Source organism: Lepidochelys olivacea (genome assembly GCF_965140295.1).
Source record: "Lepidochelys olivacea isolate rLepOli2 genome assembly, chromosome: 1".
In the NCBI taxonomy this organism is placed as follows: domain Eukaryota; kingdom Metazoa; phylum Chordata; order Testudines; family Cheloniidae; genus Lepidochelys; species Lepidochelys olivacea.
The window spans coordinates 116,470,184-116,485,161 of NC_140411.1; the positions used below are offsets into that span (position 1 = coordinate 116,470,184).

The following is a 14,978-nucleotide window of genomic DNA, read 5'->3' on the forward strand; positions in this document are numbered from 1 at the left end:
TAATGTATTTTCTATATTTCAGATAGAAGTCAGAGTGTCTTTTTAGACCTAGACAACAAAAAAGAGCTGTAACACAGTGGTCATTATGGCGCAGCACGTAGCCACACGTTAGTAAATGTTGCAAAAGTGTTTCTGTTTAGCAATATTTTCAAACTGCTGTAAAATCCATTTGCACAGTCAGAGCAGCCTGAAAACTGGTATGCTGGTTCAGGGCCTAGGATAGAATTTGTGGTGCATAGTTGGGGCTAGACGTTCCAGATATACAGCCCCCAACACAATTTACATCTTTTTAAAAAAATTACTTTTCTATAATACTTTGTTGTGTAGAGATAATTTTTACCTTATGGGCAGAATCCACATAAAATAGAGAAAGACCTACAAAATATCCGTCACCCTAGAGTATTGACCACTGCGGACTGGGAGCCAGAATACCATGAGCCTCAAGTTCTCTTCTTTCAATGACTGCTGTTAATATTTCTGTGCACTTCATAGCTCTTATTAACTAAGGCTGCATATCCCCACGACAGCAAAAGACAAACTATTATTCCCCACATTTTGCAAATAAGATAACAGAGAGGCTGCACAAAGTCATGTCTAGAAAATCTGGGACAAGAAACAGAAACTAACAGTCCAAGAGACGTAGAGTTAAGTTGTGAAGCAGCAGATTTTGATGGGTTTCCCCCAGAGAAGGAACCAAAACCCGGTAGTCTACCAGGAAAAACCCTTAGGTTGCGAGGCCTGAAACCTACACAGACAATCATTTTGCAAGACATCATCTGTATGTCATCAATACTCTTGTGTATGAAATGAGAATTACAAGGAGTGGAAATACTTGTCAGCCTCCACTTCTTCTAACCGTAGTAAGAATAAAGCAGCAAATGTGTTTCAGAAAATAAAGTAATATTTTGCGAGAGTTTAAATTAAAAAAAACAAAAGAAAAATGTTGAAGCAACTTTTAAAAACTATTTTCTTGCCTTTAAATTATTCCCTTGACACCAACAATCTTACTGGCAGAAACAAGGTATGCCAGCAAACCTCAACTTAAAGTACACCACTGAGTTAAAAAAACCAAACTCCAGTAAACTCAAGAGTAGATTTACACTTACTATAAGGCAGAGATCGGCAACCTTTGGCACATGGCCTGCCAGGGTAAGCCACCCTGGCGGGCTGGGCCGGTTTGTTTACCTGTGGTGCCCACAGGTTTGGCTGACTGCAGCTCCCATTGGCCGTGGTTTGCCGCTCCAGGCCAATGGGGGCTGCAGGAAGCTGCGGCCAGCACACCCCTTGGCCAGCGCCCCTTCCAGCAGCCCCCATTGGCCTGAAGTGGTGAACTGCGGCCAGTGGGAGTGGCGATTGGCCAAACCTGCAGACGCGGCAGGTAAACAAACTGGCCCTACCCGCCAGGGGGTTTACCCAGGCGGGTCGCGGGCCAAAGGTTGCCAATCCCTGCTATAGGGTATTTCTGCTAATTCTGGAAACGCTCCCTCAAAAAAGAACTGGGTAACAAGAGCTGTGTTCAGAAGTGCCTGTGATTGCAACCTGGGCAATCTGCCGCAACATTATTCATTTTGCAGACGTTTGACTACATTTTAAGAGCTGGATTTAAATTGACCTTTACCTGGCCAGCACTAATTATAGCACGTGAAATACAAAATGTACTTCAACAGAAGCATGAAGAACTAAAATATTATCAATTTCTAAAAGGTAATTTTAGATTAATAGTAACTAATGAAAAGCCACAATTTGTCAACCAATATTTACCCTAACGTACTATTGTTTTGTGAAGTCATTTTACAGAACCTAAACAACACAGAAACAGTTGATATTAGATTAACGGATCATATGAAAAATAATCTTAGTCAGAAGTTCTAAGTAGAAATGATTAATACAAATGATCTAATGCTCCAATAGCTGGGCCTATTTAAGCTATATATTCTCAGACAAAAAACTATCTTTAGATCTGGCCTCTACACAGTTTTATATATATTGCTTTAACTTTATTACTTTGAAACCAGTATAGTTAAATCAGTATAACTCATAGTGTGGATGCAATTATACTGGCATAAAGGTGCTTTAATACAGGTGCCCTAAATTTATGGGAATATAAATACTTTTAAAGTGGTATACTGCGTCCACCTTATGGAATTGTACTTATGCTGGTTTCAGATGGATACCGTTTCGGTATACTTAAATTGTATGTAGATAAACCCTAAGACTGAGTTAGGCTGATGCCATGCAATAACCATATGATAACGATTAAAGCTTTTTAGTATTAGAGGTCCCAGATTAGATAACACTTATTTTTAAAAGACACACTAAGGGATTTTAACTACAATTTTCTTGTCATGATGTCACTATAAGACAGAGTTCAGGTTGTTTGAGTGATTCCATACCTTAGTATATTTGGAACACATTTAAATGTAAACTTTTCTGAATTTCCTGCATTTGTAATGCTTGGTTTGACGTAATTACAACATCCCTCTGATGTCACTGTGGCTCAACTTAAGAGTTACTTGATGCTGTCTGCAACTTATTATAATAATAAAAATTAGATAAAATCTTTAATTACAACTTAATTTACTTTATTACCACCTAATTTCTTCAAATAAAACCTATGCACAAGAGTTCAAGAAATTTTAACTATATGGAAAATTTGAAGATGTTATTTCATTATTAAGTTCACTCGAGACAAAGAAAAGACTGCTACAGATGCTAAATTTCTTAAAAGACCCATTTTAAATTATTTTTTGTACTCAGAGTAAGTGTGGTAAATTTGGGGAGGATATGCTGTATTTTTCATACCTAACAAGAGAATCCCTGCTTTAAGTTCAAAATGGAATTCAATCTTTACTAGGGAATTATGACTAGTGACTCCAAAATTAGTACACAAACTAGTTCACAATTGTTGTGTTTCATTCCAAAAATGGTTGCACCTCAGTAGTGAATGAAGTGACTCCAGTGTATAGCAAAAATATCAGTTTGTAAAGTTTGTAAATTGCTTACTTCTTTTGGGATAGACACTCACTGTACTAATGTAAGGTAATTATTCACTATCATCATTGCTACTTCAAACACCATACGGTAGTTTTGTTTATTTATATGAAGCAAATAATAAAAATTCAAGTGTTGAATGTCACTTACCGAAGATTCACTATCTCTAACAAGGAAGTCCCCTTCCACTCCCCTCTCATTTAGGGCACATTCTGCTTGATGCCGGGTAACATTCCCATAATACCACTCTCTTCCAGCAAACCGTCCTGTAGAAGATGGCCCTGTATAGCTTATCGGAGGTGGATGGGACGTGTTAATGGTAGGACCATCACTTAAGATTACTACATAGTTTTTAGGAACAAGACCAATTTGCCCTCGGGAATTTTTACATTTCCACCATTCTGGGTCATTTTCTGGTTTTTCAATGACTTCCATGGTTTCCCCCTTTTCAAAATTGAGCTCTTCCTCTGTGACGGAGCTGAATGGATACAGTGTCTGAACAACATGAAGTAGTTTTGAGCTCTGGCCATTACTCATGGATGCACCTTTCCTTAAACTTAGAAAACTTGGGGAATCTGCAGTTGCTTCCTCAACTTCCTCCACCACATAGTTCGAAGGAAACCAGCCAATCTGTCCATTGTAGCTACCTCTCCACCAGCCGTCACTGCACTTTTCCATAACAATGACTCGGGATCCTTTAACAAGGGACAGCTCATCCTCCCTCTCTGCCACATAGGCAAATTTAACGTAGGCTGGGATGTTAAGGTCATAAATCCGATCTGCACTGCTACCGTTGGATGGATATTCTGCATCTGTACTAGGAGTAGGTGAGGCATCTCGTGCACTTGTCTTCCTTTTTGTTTTACCCAAACCTGTTAAATAAAAAGAGAAATTTCTAGTAGGCATGCAGGATATAAATAGAAAAAATAATAAAAAAAACCATTTAGTCTCTATAATGCATAGCTATAAAATTAGCCAAGTGCTTTCCCTGTCGTTAACAAAAATGTTACACATACAGGTCATAACTATGACACTGTACACAGACTGTCGGGAAATATCAATGTCTTAATATTTTAAGAAATTGCTGTTTGTTTATTGGTTCAGCTTCTAAATATAAGCTTTAATTTGTCCTTTAATGTACCTCTCTACAAAGTCAGTTAATGGTAACGGAGAAACACAGAGTGATGAAAGACACATCATTTACATAAGCAATTAGTCCTCCAGGGATGTTATGTCTTCTAAAATCCAGTCAGTTTATCATATCTTTTAATTATAACTATAATCACTTAAATTGGTCAGGAAAAAAGTAAAAATAAAAAAAAAAGTTAGCACAGTGAAAAAGGTCCTTCTGAACAAACTACATTCTGCCCCACTTCATTCTTCAGTCTCCAACCAACTTCATCTGAAACTATCAAGTTTCCTGTTGAATTGTGCACCTAGAATGTTCCAGGTATGAGGCTATATAGGTGGAGTGACTTCAAGTAACCCTCAGGTTCTATAATTTTCAAGAAATGTACATTTTGAATTACCTTCAATGATATTAGGAAATGGAAAATATATTTAGAAAGGAATGAAGTTATGTGTGTATGTTTAACTGGAGATTTTTGGCATTGGTGTGGTTTCTCAGCATGTCAATCAGAAAATTCCAGAGTTCTGCAGACATCATCATTTTCAAACATCTGTACCAAAGACTGCCTAAGTATATAAACAGACTGGTACAGAATAGTAGTAACTTGCTCTTCTGAATTTCAAATGATTTAATTAAATTCTGATGTTATTTATTAAGATGGAACCTCAATACAGCACAAGTCAGCCAGCATTCAGAAATCAAACACAATGGACAGAAAACAAAGGTGATGCAAAATCTAACAATTTTGTACTTTTCTCTGTGCTCCAGGATCCTATAATGAGCATTATTCAACTAGCAGGGAGCAATTTATCTAAGATGACATGAACATAAACTGCCTATGAAACATGTAGTGAAAATCAAAAGTGTGGCAGTATTTAAAAAAAGAAATGGTCTCATCAGAAGTAGCCATATATGTAATGTAACTGTGATTACAATACCAATTTTGCTTGACCACATCATTTGCTAAATTGCTCTGTTTGTAATTAAGCAAAGTGCTTGTCTAGTGCAAATAAACCCACCTGGTATATTCTTACAGGTTATTCTTTTGAGCAACATACATAAACGTCTGCTAGACTGAGTATATTTAGGCAGCTTCAAAAAGAGAAAGAAATTAACTGGTTAAGCTGATCTAACTGAGATCAAGAACTATAACTTTTGACTGAAGAACATTCCAAGAATTGCAAAAGGCTTCTCTGACCTGTTCCAAGTGGTTACCCATTCCCTGTTAGAGCCTGCTCATCCAGCTTTCACATCCTGCTAACCATATCACTTCAGCTGGAAATGAGTGGCTGTGCTCCTTGGCAAGATGACAGCAGAGAGACCAGTTTATTGCCCTATGGGATACAACGTGATAACACCACTTCTACTCTTTGAGCAAACTCCAGTAGGAAGTTGGCTAAGGTCCAATCTCTGATGAAAAATTCCAATCTCAGCTATTTAGCAGTGACTGTCAACCAAAAGAATACAAGAACTAAGTGAAGTTAATTAGGGAGGTTATGTACAAACAAAACATTTGTTACTATATAAAAAAGCTGAACAAAATGCAAGTCTGAAATTAATGACCTCATTACTTCTTCATGCACAAATGTAACGACTGAGATGTGATTTAACACCCCCCCACAAATCCATACTAGTAGCTGAGATTTCAAAATATTTATCCCTATCAGTTCCAGGAAACCTTAAGGTCTGGTACTAAAGTATAGGAAAACTTTTCTGAAATTTTCCTTTCTTGAGCAATAAGATCCAGGAAAGTGGGAATTCTGCTCTATGCACAGACTTGGAGGCAGACCATATCTGTCAATCAGAAGCATTGTGGCTCCACTTCTGAGAAACTGCTAGTCGAGACACTTCCATAAGCCTAGGAAAAACTAAGCACTCTAAGGAAAATTAAGCACTTAGACAAAGCAGTAACTTGACCTTTGAAAGTCGGAACTGACAGGCATAACCCAAATCCATTTTGAAGAAATCTGAGCATCTGTGGTACCCATGAAGATGATTTGGTGGGGGGTGTCATTTGTCCTAGGACCGATGGTTAAAGCTCAACCAGGCCCTCAAATATGCTGAGTTTGTAGATTTATTTTTGGAAGCTAAAGTTGTGGATATCAGCCCTCTGAACAACTTCTTTGGCTTAAGAGGCTCTGTTCAAGAACTAGGCAGCTAGACTCACACAGTTTGGATTTTGATGCATAATTGGCCTTGTAATATCATAACCCTTTAGATGGAAAACTGAGGGGGAGCTTTGTACCCTTTCAAGAAGACGAGAGAATCAAAGTCTCCTTGGCCAGAAAGATATACCAGAATTACCAGTGCTGCTTCTCTTCTGATCGTCTTCAGCATTCTGCTGAGGAGAGAAAAAGGAAAGGAAGGCATATAAGAGTCTCCTTTGGCTATCTTCACAACAAAGCATCTGTTGCCCTGGCTCTGTGATCTCAACTGGAAAAAGAAAAAACACTGAAACTTCATGATTCAGGTGGAAGGCAAACAGATCTGTTGCTGTGAGACTAAATTTCTTTACCAGGAGATGTACACCTCTAGGTGTAATTCCCATTCTGGATGATCTGACTTTTGCATGATGAGCCAGTCAGCCGCAATATTCAATTTTGCTTTGGCTGGGAAGGGAGCAAAATGACTGCACATTTTCCTTTTCCCAAGTCATCAGGAGGTGAGCTTCTCTTTGAAGGACTGTAGACTTTGTTTCCTTTGTCTGTTTACATATGAATGGCTGAGGTATTGTCTGTCATGATCAGCACTTGAGTTAAGTCCAGATATGGGAGCAAAGCCTTGAGACCATATTGGATTATCCTGAGCTCTCACCAATTTATGCTGTGCTTACTCTCATTTGAGCCAGATTCCTTGGATGGTCCTTGACTGCCTGTGAATGATCCAAGAATCCTCCTACGGTGGATAAGGAATAGGTTAGGGAGGGATAAGACAAAGCTCTGTGGTAGCCTCATGTGAGCACTGGCCCACTAAGAATATCCACATGGGAGACCAATGATCCCAGAAGAGACAGAAGCATATGAACGGGTACTCCCCTTAACAGACTATTTAGATAAGATTTCTCTGCTTCTGCGTTTTCTGCAACAAGCAACTTTGTAGAGGACAGTAACCGTTCCCATTCACAGATTGGGAATAACTGAGACTTTCACAAAATTGTGGCTTTGGAGCGTCCTGTTTCGGTAGGATAGTCTCTGACTGACTCTGGATGAGGCTTGGATAAGGTCACCCAGGACGGGGTAGACAGAGATCACTTCCTTTCTGACAGGTGATATTAACTCTACCAGCACTTTTATAAACAAAAGTGCTGCTGCTAAATCTAAGAGCAAGAACCTATATGGGTAATGTTGTGCTTCAAGAGGAAAGTTTAAGAAGCATCTGTGAGACTGCTGAATTGAGATATGGACACCTGCATTGTTCCCAGGTATAGATGTCATACAGTCCCCTTGGTCGATGGCAGATCGTATGGATTTTAAGGTCTCCATATTGAATTTTGATTTTTTTAAAATGATTTGTTGAGACACTTGATGTTGAGAAGTGCTCTGTAACAATCTGACTTTTTTTTTTTTTTTAAAACTAGGAATAATATGGAATAGGGCCTTTTTTCCTCTGAAGAGCAGGGACAGGTTCAATTGTCCCCATTTGCAGGAAATCTAGGATAGCTGTCTGCATGCCCTGACTCCTTCTCAGGGAAAAGCTCTGAGGCTGTGAGATTTATTTAATAGGCTGAGAGAGATCATACCTGCTATACTGTCCACCCATATTAGCACTGCTTCTGAAAGCATGCAGGGGCACTTAGGGTTTGTTATACAGATAAAACTACACTATCGTTTCAGAAGACAAGACAAGATGTCACGTTCATTATAATAACACAATTTGATTTAAAACCAATAACTAATATCTAATACCTATGTACACCCCCCCCCCCGCAAATATTCTGCAGCTGCTAGATAGTTACCAGTCCTGAATGTAGCTTGAGTTCATGGCTTGGGTTCGTAGCTTGTGGCGGCTAACTGGCCAGGAAAGCCGGGCACAAGGAAGGACTGGGTCTCTGTTGGGCATGCACCGATGCCCTTCCATGTTGGCAGCAGAATGTTACCCTCCAAAGTCTTCCATCTCACCCATCCTTCTTGTAGGCTTTAGTTTGAATTCAGAGTCTATAGATCTTGCTGTGTCAGGCTGCCTCTGGGTCCGGTGTGATTGATCACCCATCAATCGGAGACATGACTTTCAGCCTAGGACCTGGCTTTGATGTTTCTTCAATTGTACTTTTGTTCTTTTCTTTTTAGGGTGGACTCTTTTTTGCTTTGTCAGGGCTGTTGTCTGCATCTTCTGCCACTGGTGTTTACACTTTATTTCATCAGGACAGGCTGAGGCTGGAGGTTGATTCCATCATCCATACATACCTCATTCACACATCTAAACTACACTAATAAGATTACAGCAGGGTTTTGCAAAAATGAAGGTTGCAGCAAGCTTTTACAAAATGGAGTGAGCATTTTGAAATAGAGACAAGTTTGGGACAAGTTAAAATGGAGTTTGAGTTACAATACGGACAAGTGTAAGGAATGGCAAACAGTGAAAGGAAGTTCCAATATAGACAAGTATAATGAATGACAAACAGTGAACAGAAGTTACAATGTTGAAACAGTGCAAGTTTCAGTGACTTAAGCAGCAATTGGATTACAAGTGAAACTCAATTAGCCAGTTATTGGGGTACCTGGTTTTATGAATGAATGTAGTTTCATTTATAAAACTTTACTTATGAAGTTATATTAATAAAGTGAACAATTAAAAACAATTTCATTGATCAGTTCTACAGGTATCATATGACAATTCTCTTTGATTTATTTACTTATCCTTGTTAGCATGCTGTCTGAAGGAGAGAGCTGAGATTATGCCTACCTGGATTTAGCGGCCTGCGAAGGACCTATATAGTAAGGATGTCACTCTTTCAGATAAAATTTTTTTCCCCACTTAGAAATGATGAGCCCTTGACCGCAGGGGAAAAAGGCACACCCATCTTTGGTAATGACACTGGGATAAATTTTGACTGTGCACACCAATAAACCTTCTAGCCGTAGAAACTGGAGGTCAGGGGACGTGGGGGGTAGAAGAAAGAAATGGTGAGCCAAAGGCCCCTCACTGTCTGCTGCTTCTTCCACATCTACACTGCTGTCCCTCTTATCAATTCATAGCCACGTGCCGGAGAAAGAGATGGAAGTGATAGTGAAAACTGACATCCTGCAATAGAAGCTGAGAGCAATAACCAGGACATTAAAGCCTGGTGACCCACAGCAATCACTGGGAATGAAAGCCCGATAGTTAAGACATGGCAACCTGCAGGACAAGAGCCCCGTTGTTGTCCCAGTCTTTAAGCACGGCAGGAAATCTCCATCCCACTATTACATGCTCACAGGGTATATGAGAAGGGATATCTAGCTAAAGTTTATGTACGGTATCTACAGACCTCAAACTATAGTTTACAATACTCAATATACTTTTCCTGAAAGTCTATTCTCTGTGCATGTATGTGGTAGGGAGCTATGTATTTATTTTATTATTTGAGTCTTGAGCTCTGATTTGGAGTGTTGGTCTCCCTGTCTTAGCAGGGAGAATTCCCCATGTGGGGGTTGTGTATATGTGTGCATAGAGGAAACAGCACTTCTATGGCCTGGTCTTTTCTGCACCGATTTGCCATGCTGCACTCTGAGACCTGATCTACACTGCAGCAGGGCGGGGGAGAGGATAGGGAGCTGCTCTGCAGACACCAGGAGGGAGCTGCTGCTTGCTGGTCTCGGACTTGGGGCTGCTGCTGCTGTCTGTACTAAGCCTAGTGCATTTTACCATTGCTTCCAGGGAAAGAGGCTGCTGGAAATCCTGCCTGTCTGAACACTTGAGAAAGGCCTGGATCTTTACAGAACAGGCACAGATCCCAACGTAGGCATTTAAACAGTGGGGGAGATGGAGGAAAGACAACATCTGGTTTCCCTCTCAGCATTCTCTGCCTTGCTGCCCTCCACGTGGGTGGGGGCATTTCTCCATTGAGGAGAAAGGAAATAATCTCTGCCTATAAAGGCAGATTCTGACAGCCTGGAGATTTTAAGCCTCCCCCCCCTTACTTTTTCTTCTTTAAATTTGCTTTGCATCAGGAGGAGCTAGTCTGTCTGCCTGCAGCTGGAGAGGCAGATGGAATCTGGCAGTTTTTCAGAGATGGAGCCACACTTTCCATGCTTCTGAATGAGAGGTTTGGTCTGCCTCCAAAGGCTGCATAGAGTAAGCAGAGTGCCCAATGTCATGGGCCTGTGGACCTCATTATGAATAAGGGCATGTCTACACTACAAAATTAAATCGACCTAAGTTATGTTGGCATACAGCCACCGCAGTAATTGAATCAGTTTTACATGTCCACTTTAAGCTCCCTTCGTTGGTGGTGCGCATCCTCAACAAGAACTCTTGCACCAATTTAATTGCCATTGTGGGGCACTGTGGGATGGTTTCTAGAAGGCAGCAACAGTCAATGTAAGGAAAGCAGTGTCTACACTGACACTGCGTCAACCTAACTACATCTACTTAAGTGCTATGCCTCTCACAGAGGTGGAGTTATTAAGTCGGTGTAGTAGACGAGTTACTTCGGTGGGAGCTACATTTTAGTGTAGATGTTTATAGAGTTAGGCCGATGTAAGCTGACTTACTTTGACCTAACTCTGTAGTGTAGACCAGGCCTAAGAATTCACTAATGCCACACTGCTGTAGTGGAATCAACACAAAAAGACAACATGGACACGGAGATTACTGGAAGATCAACTACAATTAACCATCCAGAGTTAAGACTATGAATTTTAGATGCAATTCATAAATAGGAGAAGTAACATGGTTTCTTAGAATCTCTGCACTATGGTAACAGACTATGAAAAGCAAATATATCCTCTTTAAGCACTAAACTGCAAGAGCCGATTAAATATCAAAAGTTCACAGAAGTCCATGGCTGTAATGACACCTAGAAGAAAGTGATCAGACATGGATAAAACAATGCATGAAACAAAAAGATCTAGCAGCTAGAGAGCCAGGAGACAATTGTTTCAAAACCAGAGTGAAGCGCTAATTAGAAAGGGTAGAGCTGAACTGAGAGGAACAGTTCTGTAAACAGAACTGTAGATAGGTATATCTGTTGTGATAATGTGCATTAAAAAGAAGCTTGGATTCTGAAGCGTAAAAAAAAATCCCAAAATCACTTTAAAGGCTTATTAGGTATTTTAAGAGATGATCTGAAAGCTTTTTTGCTTGGAAAACAAATTCAGGCTGGAAATCTCACAAGCTGTTTTTTCCCCCACAAGATTTCTAGAACTTTCTGGTTTAGGCTGGGCTAGAAATTCAACAAAAAACAACCTCTTGCACTGTAGTTCAGTACTTCTTTTTCTGGCTCATGCCACAAACCACAACAAGGTAGAAAAACTAAAAGAAAACAACAAACAAGTGAAGTCTTTCAAAGCTCAAAGACTGTTTTGCTTTTTGTTTGAACTTATCTGTGAGCAAGCCAGTCAGTCACTGATTGGTACTTAGGGTATGTCTACACTACGAAATTAGGTCAAATTAATAGAAGTCGGTTTTTTAGAAATCTGTTTTATATATTCGAGTGTGTGTGTCCCCACAGAAAATGCTCTAAGTGCATTAACTCGGCGGAGTGCTTCCACAGTACCAAGGCTAGAGTCGACTTCCGGAGTGTTGCACTGTGGATAGCTATCCCACAGTTCCCGCAGTCTCTGCTGCCCATTGGAATTCTGGGTTGAGATCCCAATGCCTGATGGGGCTAAAACATTGTCGCGGGTGGTTCTGGGTACATATTGTCAGGCCCCCCTTCCTTCGTGAAAGCAAGGGCAGACAATCGTTTCACGCCCTCTGTGAAAGCAAGGGCAGACAATCGTTTCGCGCCTTTTTTCCTGAGTTACCTGTGCAGACGCCATACCACGGCAAGCATGGAGCCCGCTCAGGTAACCGTCACCGTATCTCTCCTGGGTGCTGGCAGACGCGGTACGGCATTGCTACACAGTAGCAGCAACCCATTGCATTGTGGCAGCAGATGGTACAGGACGACTGGTAGCCGTCCTCGTCATGTCTGAGGTGCTCCTGGCCACGTCGGCTGGGAGCGCCTGGGCAGACATGGGCGCAGGGACTAAATTTGGAGTGACTTGACCAGGTCATTCTCTTTAGTCCTGCAGTCAGTCCTATTGAACCGTCTTATGGTGAGCAGGCAGGCAATACAGATTGCTAGCAGTCGTACTGTACCATCTTCTGCCGGGCAGTCAAGAGATGAGGATGGCTAGAAGTCGTACTGTACCATCTTCTGCCGAGCAGCCATGAGATGTGGATGGCATGCAGTCCTTCTGCACCGTCTGCTGCCAGCCAAAGATGTAAAAGATAGATGGAGTGGATCAAAACAAGAAATAGACCAGATTTGTTTTGTACGCTTTTGCTTCCCCCGCTCCCCTGTCTAGGGGACTCATTCCTCTAGGTCACACTGCAGTCACTCACAGAGAAGGTTCAGCAAGGTAAATCTAACCATGTATCAATCAGAGGCCAGGCTAACCTCCTTGTTCCAATAAGAACAATAACTTAGGTGCAACATTTCTTATTGGAACCATCCGTGAAGTCCTGCCTGAAATACTCCTTGATGTAAAGACACCCCCTTTGTTGATTTTAGCTCCCTGAAGCCAACCCTGTAAGCCGTATCCTCAGTCGCCCCTCCCTCCAACAGAGCAACGGCAGACAATCGTTCCGCGCCTTTTTTCTGTGCGGACGCCATACCAAGGCAAGCACGGAGGCCGCTCAGCTCACTTTGGCAATTAGGAGCACATTAAACACCACACGCATTATCCAGCAGTATATGCAGCACCAGAACCTGGCAAAGCGATACCGGGCAAGGAGGCGACGTCAGCGCAGTCACGTGAGCGATCAGGACATGGACACAGATTTCTCTGAAAGCATGGGCCCTGCCAATGCATGCATCATGGTGCTAATGGGGCAGGTTCATGCTGTGGAACACCGACTCTGGGCTTGGGAAACAAGCACAGACTGGTGGGACCGCATAGTGTTGCAGGTCTGGGACGATTCCCAGTGGCTGCGAAACTTTTGCATGCGTAAGGGCACTTTCATGGAACTTTGTGACTTGCTTTCCCCTGCCCTGAGGCGCATGAATACCAAGATGAGAGCAGCCCTCACAGTTGAGAAGCGAGTGGCGATAGCCCTGTGGAAGCTTGCAACGCCAGACAGCTACCGGTCAGTAGGGAATCAATTTGGAGTTGGCAAATCTACTGTGGGGGCTGCTGTGATACAAGTAGCCAACGCAATCAAAGATCTGCTGATATCAAGGGTAGTGACCCTGGGAAATGTGCAGGTCATAGTGGATGGCTTTGCTGCAATGGGATTCCCTAACTGTGGTGGGGCCATAGACGGAACTCCTATCCCTATCTTTGCACCGGAGCACCAAGCCGCCGAGTATATAAACCGCAAGGGGTACTTTTCAATAGTGCTGCAAGCTCTGGTGGATCACAAGGGACGTTTCACCAACATCAACGTGGGATGGCCGGGAAAGGTACATGACGCTCGCATCTTCAGGAACTCTGGTCTGTTTCAAAAGCTGCAGGAAGGGACTTTCTTCCCAGACCAGAAAATAACTGTTGGGGATGTTGAAATGCCTATATGTATCCTTGGGGACCCAGCCTACCCCTTAATGCCATGGCTCATGAAGCCGTACACAGGCAGCCTGGACAGTAGTCAGGGCTGTTCAACTACAGGCTGAGCAAGTGCAGAATGGTGGTAGAATGTGCATTTGGACGTTTAAAGGCGCGCTGGCGCAGTTTACTGACTCGCTTAGACCTCAGCGAAACCAATATTCCCACTGTTATTACTGCTTGCTGTGTGCTCCACAATATCTGTGAGAGTAAGGGGGAGACGTTTATGGCGGGGTGGGAGGTTGAGGCAAATCGCCTGGCTGCTGGTTACGCGCAGCCAGACACCAGGGCGGTTAGAAGAGCTCAGGAGGGCACGGTACGCATCAGAGAAGCTTTGAAAACCAGTTTCATGACTGGCCAGGCTACGGTGTGAAAGTTCTGTTTGTTTCTCTTTGATGAAACCCCCCCCGCCCCTTGGTTCACTCTACTTCCCTGTAAGCTAACCACCCTCCCCTCCTCCCTTCGATCACCGCTTGCAGATGCAATAAAGTCATTGTTGCTTCACATTCATGCATTCTTTATTCATTCATCACACAAATAGGGGGATGACTACCAAGATAGCCCAGGAGGGATGGTGGAGGAGGGAAGGAAAATGCCACACAGCACTTTAAAAGTTTACAACTTTAAAATTTATTGAATGCCAGCCTTCTTTTTTTTGGGCAATCCTCTGTGGCGGAGTGGCTGGTTGGCCGGTGGCCCCCCCACTGCGTTCTTGGGCGTCTGGGTGTGGAGGCTATGGAACTTGGGGAGGAGGACGGTTGGTTACACAGGGGCTGTAGTGGCAGTCTGTGCTCCAGCTGCCTTTGCTGCAGCTCAACCATACACTGGAGCATACTGGTTTGGTCCTCCAGCAGCCTCAGCATTGAATCCTGCCTCCTCTCATCACGCTGCCGCCACATTTGAGCTTCAGCCCTGTCTTCAGCCCACCACTTACTCTCTTCAGCCCGCCACCTCTCCTCCCGGTCATTTTGTGCTTTCCTGCACTCTGACATTATTTGCCTCCACGCATTCGTCTGTGCTCTGTCAGTGTGGGAGGACAGCATGAGCTCGGAGAACATTTCATCTCAAGTGCGTTTTTTTTTCTTTCTAAGCTTCATTAGCCTCTGGGAAGGAGAAGATCCTGTGATCAT

At 42.5% G+C, this 14,978-nt stretch overlaps 1 protein-coding gene across 4 annotated transcripts in view; it reads right to left on the reverse strand.

Moving 5' to 3' along the window:
• NCK2 (NCK adaptor protein 2) overlaps positions 1–14,978 on the reverse strand; it is a 159,998-nt gene that overhangs the window by 16,077 nt on the left and 128,943 nt on the right. For all 4 annotated transcript variants that reach the window (XM_084616836.1, XM_084616835.1, XM_084616833.1 and 1 more), the window contains one exon: positions 3,142–3,863. In XM_084616836.1, the coding sequence (XP_084472962.1) occupies positions 3,142–3,863 (722 nt within the window). The remainder of the gene's footprint in view (positions 1–3,141; positions 3,864–14,978) is intronic.